The sequence below is a fragment of the Sander lucioperca genome, chromosome 12 (assembly GCF_008315115.2).
Source record: "Sander lucioperca isolate FBNREF2018 chromosome 12, SLUC_FBN_1.2, whole genome shotgun sequence".
NCBI lineage: Eukaryota > Metazoa > Chordata > Actinopteri > Perciformes > Percidae > Sander > Sander lucioperca.
Genome location: NC_050184.1, coordinates 3790 through 13111, shown reverse-complemented (window position 1 = coordinate 13111; position 9322 = coordinate 3790). Strand labels below are relative to the sequence as shown.

Here is a 9322-nt window from a genome sequence, read left to right as displayed (position 1 = left end):
GATCACTATTACTCTGTCGCTTCTATTCAATTTGAATACATTTATTTACCTTGCAAGTACGTTTGTGACTCTGCATTGCGTTGTACATTTATGTCGTGATATAGGTCTTACATTTCATTCATAAAGGTCTTAAAAAGTGCAGACTTAGACTTAGAAAACTTGAATGTCCCCGAGAGGCAATTTGATGCCCAGTACAGGCATATCGACACATAAACCACAACACAAACATTGAACCAGACATCTCCAGCACTATTTATCTAACACATAACATACACACATCAATAACTAGAATACAGTAAAAAGGAGTGTGTTGCACTTCCCTAAAAGACCTAATGTCATGAATAAGTGAAACTACTGCACAGTACTTCACATATATTCCTCCTCCAGTCATACCCCTCCCCACGTCTTATTTAATTGGATTATTGCCATGGGAATGAATGAGTTTTTTGCTCGGTTGGTTCTGACGTTAGGGTATCTATATCTATGACCAGCAGGGAGCGGCTTGAACTCCACTGAAAGCGGATTGGTTGTGTATGCTGATCTCTTTCTGCATCTTCTGCGTTCCAACAGGTGTTCAAACAGCCGTGGCCCGGCGTGATGAGGACGGTGTACGGAAACCAGCAGAGGTTTGAAACCACCTACTTCAAGAAGTTTCCTGGATACTACGTCACGGGAGACGGTGAGAGAGACCCCATCTCCTTTTGTTTAGTTCTTTGTTTCCTTCATATGCTATTTGTTGTATTTATTACTTTAAATCTGTATCTGTTTCCAACATCTTTAGACTGCTTCTTGTACTTGTGTCACGTTAATTCATATTTCATCTAATTATCTCATTATATCGAATATTATTGTTTACTTTTTTTGAATATTTGTTATGTTTGTGTACACGATTTATGGTCTATTATTCTTTATTTTAAGTTTGAAAGAACTCCCATCACCTCCCAGTGAAACTACAGTCACTTGTTTGAACTTAACTTCTTTTATGTTTAGGTTGCCGTAGAGACAAGGATGGCTACTATTGGATAACGGGGAGGATAGACGACATGCTCAACGTCTCCGGTAAGACCGACCGCTGAGCCTGTCTGATTTAGATCACCTAAATTAGGATAAACCTTTGCTTTGGTGTGTGTCTGTTGGTAATCTGTCTTTTTTTGATAAAAACAACGTCAGAAAAGAGTTTAACTGTAGGAGCGGAAGGTAGATAGATTTTAGATTTAGATTTCTTTTTTTAAACCTACATTGTGTAATTTTTTGAGTTGATTCTTAGCAAAAACCCCTTTGTTCTTTCACAAATATGTGCTCATTCATGTGTAATTACTTCCACCAACTAATCAAAGTATTCTCGTAAGCGTAGAATCTGACATTCAGAATCATTCAGAATACATACGGGCGAGTCGCTCGAATGACGGCCGCCATGTAGCGCCTCCATCTTTATAATACATTAGCCAAAGAGGGACATACCTCCATCTTTATAATACATTAGCCAAAGGGGGACATACCTCCATCTTTATAATACATTAGCCAAAGGGGGACATACCTCCATCTTTATAATACATTAACCAAAGAGGGACATACCTCCATCTTTATAATACATTAGCCAAAGGGGGACATACCTCCGTCTTTATAATACATTAGCCAAAGAGGGACATACCTCCCCATCTGTTTCATGACCAAACAGGGGGAGATTACTCGCCAGGGAAGCGAAAAAGAGAATTAAAACGACAACGCGACAAGACCAAAGTTAATATTGGAGTGGCTAGAACAGCTGCGTGTAAATGATGGAGATACTAGGAGCTAATTTCGGGTTCGGCCACCGTAGGAGGAAGGGCTAGAAAGTAATATTCAGTTGGTTGTCATATACAATGTCACCGCTAGATGGGAGAAATTCTTACACAAAGTAGCTTTAAAAGGGACAACGCACATTAATCAACATGAGTACAACATGTACGGTAAATGTGCCAGATTAAGCCATACGGGCCACTGGTGAACACGCCCACCACCTACAATATCAGTGCATAATATAGTCATCAATGAATAATATAAATGAGACCATAAACATACAGGAGAAACATGTGGCTCCTATATTCCTGAACAATGCAAATAATGTATAAAGTCGAAAATCGGATGGTTGCAGACTGTAAAATAAAAGTGAGGCATGAATAGCAATGTGTATATGAATAGGAATGCGTTTTGTTTATTTTGTCTTCCTCACATAATTTGTGTGGTAGTATGTAATATGTGTAGAACATACAGAAATTAATAATAATACATTGAATAAGATTCTGAGGGGCCTAACAACAAAATAGAAATAAAATAGAATGTAAAAAGGCTAGGTGTAATAACCTTTAAGGTCAGTATTGATTATAAACGAGTTAAGATGACACGGTATGAATTAATGTCACACTTAGTTTTTGGTTTTTTGACCATTTATGTGATGTTGTGTATCTATGTGATGGAAATGAACTAAACTAAACTGATGAAATAACTTTTTGTCCGTGATAAATTGTGAAGATTTCCATTCTAAGATCTGTTAAACGTGTAGTATACTCGCCATTCCCGACCTGTCGTGTGCCAGTGTGACGTCATGGGAGCGCCGTAACTGTTTATACTCGCGCGTGGTGGTCGCGACACTAGTTGCAGTCTTCTCCTGAACAGAGGTGGCGCTAATGAGGAAAGGCTACCGACTTTGATATTTCTACGGACTAGAAGAAGAAGAAAAAGGTAAACAACGGCAGAACTGGCAGCAGCATTGACGTCAATCAATGTCAACAGTGGCTAAGATGATATTGGAGACAATGGATGAGGAAGAACAGCTGCTTTTGAGCCTGCTTGCAAAGAAACAAAGAAAAAGAAGGTGGAATGTGCGTCCTTTGAATAACGCCAGACATAAATATTGTGAGTTCAATATCCTCGTGAAACAAATGAGGGTGATAGACGTAGCGCACTTTAAATCCTGGCGCGCCAGCGAGATCGACGTCATTTTGATGTCCCATTGTCGCGCGACAGGTCAGGAACGACGACTGTAAAAAGGCCTTTACCCACCCTCCCATTGTGGCTCTCTTGTCCCTTCCAGGCCACTTACTGAGCACAGCGGAGGTGGAGTCGGCTCTGGCGGAGCACGAGGCGGTCGCCGAGGCCGCTGTGGTGGGCAGACCTCATCCTGTCAAAGGAGAAAGCCTCTACTGCTTCGTAACGCTCACTGATGGAGTGACGTACAGCCGCACGCTGGAGGCAGAGCTCAAAAAACAAGGTTGGTAGAGACTTTGTTAGGGAAATGTGCATTAAAATGTGTTTATAATTGTATTTTTGTCGGGGAGGAAGAGTCTCCACTGAAACGCCAATACATTAAAGAGATTTATACAATTAAACCTTGTGTTGTCTTCCCGTCGACCATGCAACCTTTTGGTTTTCTGGGTCAAAATTTAAAAATCAAATTTTTAATGAATGTTTTTGTCGCTTTTCCCGATGTTTTGCCATTTAAAATTTTTTTTTTTTCACTTTTTCCGATGTTTTTTTTTTAAATTTTTGCTGTGATTCTTTCGAAGTTTTTGTTCTTTTCGACATTCTTTCATAATTTGTTTTTCTCCATATGCTATAAAATTTAATAAATTCCCCCAAATTCAATAAAAAGTGATCTGATCATTTATTTTACTTGTGAAGAGCGTTTTATGGACCCATCCACGTTATTTATTTTGACAATTTGGTTGAAAGAAACCCAAATTCTGATCTAAAAACTTTTTGAAAATGGGTCCCATTTGACCCGAGGACAACAGGAGGATTAACACTAATCCCTGATCCCACTGCACAGATATGAATATGATATGATGGTATTGAAAGTTTTCCCAACAATTTCTGCCAAAGTTTATGTAGTTGTGTCTAGGGGTGGGAAAAATAATCCAAAATCGTATGTATTGTGACTTTTTTTAGTGTGTGACAATTTTTAAAATCGATTCTTTTCCCTAGAATTGAGTTTTTTGTTTTTGTTTTTACCAATGATTCCCCTAAATATGTTCTGTTTCTACGGTAACGTTGACGGCGACTACATCATATCTGTTTCCAGCAAAACAGCGATAGCAGAAAATGCAGAAGATCCACGTTATGTTCTTCTTTACAAATTAAATAAATGTCAGACTGACATGTGATGTTCATTCTTCTCGTGTCTCATGATATATTCTCTCTATAAAGTGTATTATTCAACCTTTGTTTTTGCTAAAGAAGGAAAAGAAAATCTCAATAAATAAAATCGCAATACAAATTGAATCGGCGCCCACGTTTCCCCTACCATTGTTAATGGTTTGTCAGCCGGCCAATATTAGGCATTTTCCAAACTATCGGTATCGGCATTTATAACGGCTGATAAATGAATATTTTAAAAAATTAAATAAAAACGGACAAAACCCCCTTCAACCATGTTCTGAGTGTTGGCGTTGCGTAGTTTGTCCATCAGAGGGCGCTCTACAGCGTCCCTGCTGGCAACACGTGTTTAACCCTTTAAATTTCATATCTTAAATTTGTATTTTTTATACATTTTATTTATCAGAACTTGAATATATTTTGATGTTCTGACAATAAAACAAACAAGTTTATTTTTAAACTGCATTATCATATTATTTTTGTGAGGACTCATAAATAACTACAAATAACTAATGTTAGGGAAATCTGTTTATGTTTTGTTACGAGTTTCTGGATTTTCTTTTTAAAAGTATATCGGCCGATATATCAGAATATCAGATTTTGAAATCACCAAATATTTGTGTCGATATCGGCCTTAAAAATCCTTTATCGGTCGGGCTCTACTTCGTAGTAGCTAGCGGTAATAAAAAAAAATTGCTAGTTGTTTAAGCCGCTACAGACCTCCGTCACAGCTCAGTCATATCAGCGGCAGTTAGTAGACGTGTTGAGCCGCTACAGCAGGGGTCTCAAACTCAATTTACCTGGGGGCCGCTCGAGGCAGAGTGTGGGTCAGGCTGGGCCGCGTCAAGTATTCAACAAAAGTATTCTTTGTTTGCTTTCTTAAATAAATCTTGTTGCCTCAATAGACATTTTTTAAGATTGGCGACCCGGTTCTTTCTCTCATCTCCCTGGTATGTTGTATACTCCTCAGCATGTCTAGTTGAGTAATGACGTCTGATGTCATACTCCTTGTACACCGCAACTTTCTCTGTGCGTATGACACATGTAAGGGTGCTCCTGTGCTCGATAGAAAAAATATTCCGTCTCCCACTTTCACTGAAATTGCCTGTGCTTTTGTGAAATTGTGTGCTTTCTCTTCACGGCACGTTTTGAGAGAGACGTGACTGGAACTGGGTGATGGCATATATTTTCCGTCACTCTGGAACACGTTTCAACCAAGTGACTAACGTTGATACTTCCCCAGGTACTTCACGGTTGGCTAGCTTGACAACCGTTGACAACAAACGCTGCAGTCACGAGACTAGCTATGGTAGCCCGTAAGTGCCGCGCCCGCAAGCGCAGCACACGCAACGACTCAGCAAAAAGGTGCGTTTCAGAACAACGCGCGGGCCGCACTGACACTAAATTTTGATGTCAAGTAGGGGGGCCACAAAATATCAGCCCGCGGGCCTCAATTGGCCTCCGGGCCGCAAGTTTGAGACCCCTGCGCTACAGAGCTCCGCGACATCGGCTACGGTGCTCCGCATGGTGCTCCGTCAGGTCAGCGGAAGTTGGTGGTTCAGTTACCCAAAATAGGTGACTGTGAGTCGGCTTAAGTTTGGGCAAGAAAAAGTGAGCGTTATGTGGCGACGGGAGACTCTATTCTTTTGAGGCATTTTTATTCTATAGTAATACCTGGTTTTCAGTGACACTTCACGGAAGTCAGATTCTGAGTTGATTTTGTTGTTTTGTGGTGTTCACAGTGCGGGAGAAGATCGGTGCCATCGCTACGCCAGACTTCATCCAGAATGCTCCAGGACTCCCCAAGACCAGATCTGGTAAAGATACAACTGATCAAATAAATAATAATGCTTATAATTCATCTCTGTTTTTTTTCTTGTTCTTTTACATATTTATTCCTTTTTATTGCACCCCAATGACTCCATACAGTTCTTTCAAATGACTTGATATTGGACTTAAGCAGATTCAGCTTTTTTCTGCTCCAAACCGTCGTTATTATACCGGCCTTTAAAAATCCACTATCTGTCGTCCTTTTACGGGCCGGCCACAGTGCACACATAATATACGCGGAGCGGCTGTTCCAACACTACACTCCCTCTATAATCAATGAAACTGCCGACACCGGACACGAGAGCAGCGGAAGTGGAGCGTACACACCACGTAGATCCGCTTTACAATGGTAAAAATAGGATAGTCTTCTATTTATATTTTTTACATGAGGCTTTTAAACAGAAATGGATTATACAGTGTCTATATTTCCTTTAAATTAAACTACCGATAGACAGGAAATGATTTAATGTCAATGATAGAGGTTGGGTACCGTTTGGATCTTTACGATTCCGATGCCGAACCGGTACTTTCAAAACGATTCCGATTCCTAAACCGATTCTTGAAAAATTGAAAAAGGAAGGCTGTTTTATAGTTAGTATAATTTAACAATATATTAACGTTTTAAAGTACTTAAATATACAATAAGTAAACCTGAGGCACGTAGTTTTTACATCCGTTTCAGAGCGACAGGGAAAATATTTCAGTCGACACATTAAGTGGAACCGAAATGAGGAACCGAAATTTGCGTTCTAATCTGCTCCGATTCCTACCGGTTGCGTAGGTTTCGGTACCCAACCCTACTCGTCAGTGCCCAGCGTTAGAACGTTGGAGGGTACGGATGCTCTCTCACTCTCGCCTGACACACACACACACACAGACGGACTGCAGCGTGCAGTTCAGTGTGGCGCTAACTCGGCAGATCGCTCTCTTCCTCTTTTTTTTTTTTTTTAATGGATAGGACAGCTAGGTGAGAAAGGGGGGAGAGAGGGGGAAGACATGCAGGAAATCGTCACAGGTCAGACTCGAACGCTGGACCTCTGCGTCGTGGCATAAAACTCGAAGTATATGTGCGCCTGCTCCACCCACCGAGCCAATCCGGCCACACCTAACTTTACTTTTAATGATATTAAACAAAGAGAAATGTTCTCCCCTCGTCTTTAAATGGTTATAAATCAATACAAGAGCAGCCTACTTCCTTGTTTACTGCTGCCATGAAACGCTTGGTTACATTGTTACCTTGGTTCTCTGAGTAAAGACTATTTCTTAATTGAAGTTTTCTTTAAAATGGTGTTAAAATCTCGTCTCGGTCTCGTGATCTAAGGGTCTCATCACACCCCTAGTCCCCAAGTGTATCGGCAGTTTGGTTTTGAGAGTGGCGGTTTTTATTTCTTGATTCCTTCACCTGCGTCATTTGATAACAGCGGACAATAAAATTGACATTTCACAGCGCCGTGCCGACTCCAAAAAACTGAAGAGCAACAACAATCCCAAAGCAAAAGCTCTCCGTCTCGCCTGTGAATCACACAGTCCTACGCTGTGTGTGTGCGAAGCAGGTGTAGCCAGTTAATAGATACTTTCCGCGGCACATCCGCTCCGTGAACAGTCCTCTTACGTTGCACGTTCAATGCAGCCAAAGCGTTAGTCTATGTCAACAAACACAAATGCAGCATCATCACCAATGCCCTCCGCTCTCCGCAGGCAAGATCATGCGACGGGTGCTCCGCAAAATCGCCTGTGACGAAAGGGACCTGGGCGACATCTCCACGCTGGCCGACTCCTCGGTGGTCGAGCATCTCTTCCAGAACCGATGCTGCGTCGGCGTGTGACGGCCTCCAGGATCCTCGCAGGGAGGCTCCAGCTGCAGCTGCGCGGCGGTGGCCACAAACACACCCAGGGGGGTAGAGGAAGAAGAGAAGGAGGAGAAACACAATGAACTTGGGTGTTGTCCAATAAACAACCTTTAGCTCCTGATGAGTACGACCAGTGTGCAGCAGAGCCTTGAACATCTGTCTGGTTACTGGCAGAAGTAGTAAACACTTTAAGAGCAACAAACAAAGTGTAGGAATTAATAAGAACATCAGTCATTTGGTTTTAATGTTTTCCAGAAGCAGACAGAGTTGCTGCTGTTTAAAAAGAAAACAAGGCATTGGTGTGTATGAGAGCAAGAAGCCAGAGGTTGTTTCTGGGAAAGACCGTCCTGCAGTCCAACTGTGTGGAAGAGGTAGAACAGGGTAACACTTCCTTTGGTTTTATCCTAGTCAGGGGGGGGTCACGATTTTGCTCTCAATTTCAAAATCTAAAGCAGGATGAGCGTTCCTGCAGTATTTTTTTTTCTCTCACCAGCCTCGCCTACTTGCGCGCGTCCATAGAAAACAACAGACCGGCTGGTAGCATGCAGCTAAAGACGCAGGGTAACGTTAGCTTACCGGCTGGTAGCATGCAGCTAAAGACACAGGGTAGTGTTAGCTTAGCGGTAGCCTGGAAGACCTGGAAGAACTGGCTTCCCTGACGTCACCGCGTGGCAACATAAATTTAGCCTTCCCCGTGAGAGAGTAATGGAATCAAACAGCGAAGGTAAAGCATGTGGGTTTCAACGGGACTCCATGGTGCATTCATGTGCATCTCATCAAACTAATAGTGCATTCAATTGCACCTTGTAAACTCTGAGAAACTCAGTGTTTCTCCCTTCTGCCATCTAGTGGCTCTTACTGCAGAATTGCCATCCCTGTTGAGAAAAAAAAGGTTTATATTGAATTGTGTGTGACCTTAAACTTCGAAAGTTGAATCGTGACACCCCTAATCCTAGTGTTTAGTCAAAAATACACAGCAATATCTGCTACTTAACTGCTCAGTAAAAGGATACAGTAATGGTAGTTTTGTGTCAGTACAATAGTTTTCCGGTGGTGAAAGGACAACCTAGGGGTTAATAACAAATGCGTACCCACTTGTGGACATGTTTTCATGCTAATCGAATGTGTTTGTAGCTTGAAACAAGCTAGCGTGGACCGCTGATTAGCTTACAACGCTAGTATTCGGGGCACAGGGAAAGTAAAAACAAATTGCTATCTATACCACTAAAAAGGCTCAAAATATCACCACACTTCAACTGTAGCATAATGAGGGTCCCTAAATGTTAACCGAAGCATTGAGAACTTTGTAAGTGTACAGACAGTTTATTAAAAAGATAGATTATAAAGACAGTAGCTCCCAAGACGGCGGCCGCCTGTATACGAAAACGTGACTGTCTTTATAATCTTTTTAATAAACTGTCTGTACACTTACAATGTTCTCAATGCTTCGGTTTACATGTAGGGACCCTCATTATGAAGTGTGGTGATATTTTGAGCCTTTTTAGTGG

General features: G+C 41.5%; 1 protein-coding gene across 1 annotated transcript; it reads left to right on the top strand.

Moving 5' to 3' along the window:
- Window positions 1-535: 535 nt before the first annotated feature.
- LOC116039869 (acetyl-coenzyme A synthetase, cytoplasmic-like) lies at window positions 536-8108 on the top strand. The gene is made up of 5 exons (XM_036008119.1): window positions 536-679; window positions 991-1059; window positions 3074-3250; window positions 5877-5951; window positions 7663-8108. Exons 1-5 carry the CDS (start codon window positions 598-600, stop codon window positions 7788-7790), a joined length of 531 nt encoding a protein of 176 aa, XP_035864012.1. The 5' UTR covers window positions 536-597; the 3' UTR covers window positions 7791-8108.
- The last annotated feature ends 1214 nt before the right edge of the window (window positions 8109-9322 follow it).

Bases quoted from the DNA above. Each gene is read 5' to 3' on its own strand.
- LOC116039869 (XM_036008119.1), top strand. From the start codon at position 598: ATGAGGACGGTGTACGGAAACCAGCAGAGGTTTGAAACCACCTACTTC. The intron at 3,251-5,876 runs GTTGGTAGAGAC...TGGTGTTCACAG, and splicing joins GGCAGAGCTCAAAAAACAAG to TGCGGGAGAAGATCGGTGCC. The intron at 5,952-7,662 runs GTAAAGATACAA...CGCTCTCCGCAG, and splicing joins ACTCCCCAAGACCAGATCTG to GCAAGATCATGCGACGGGTG.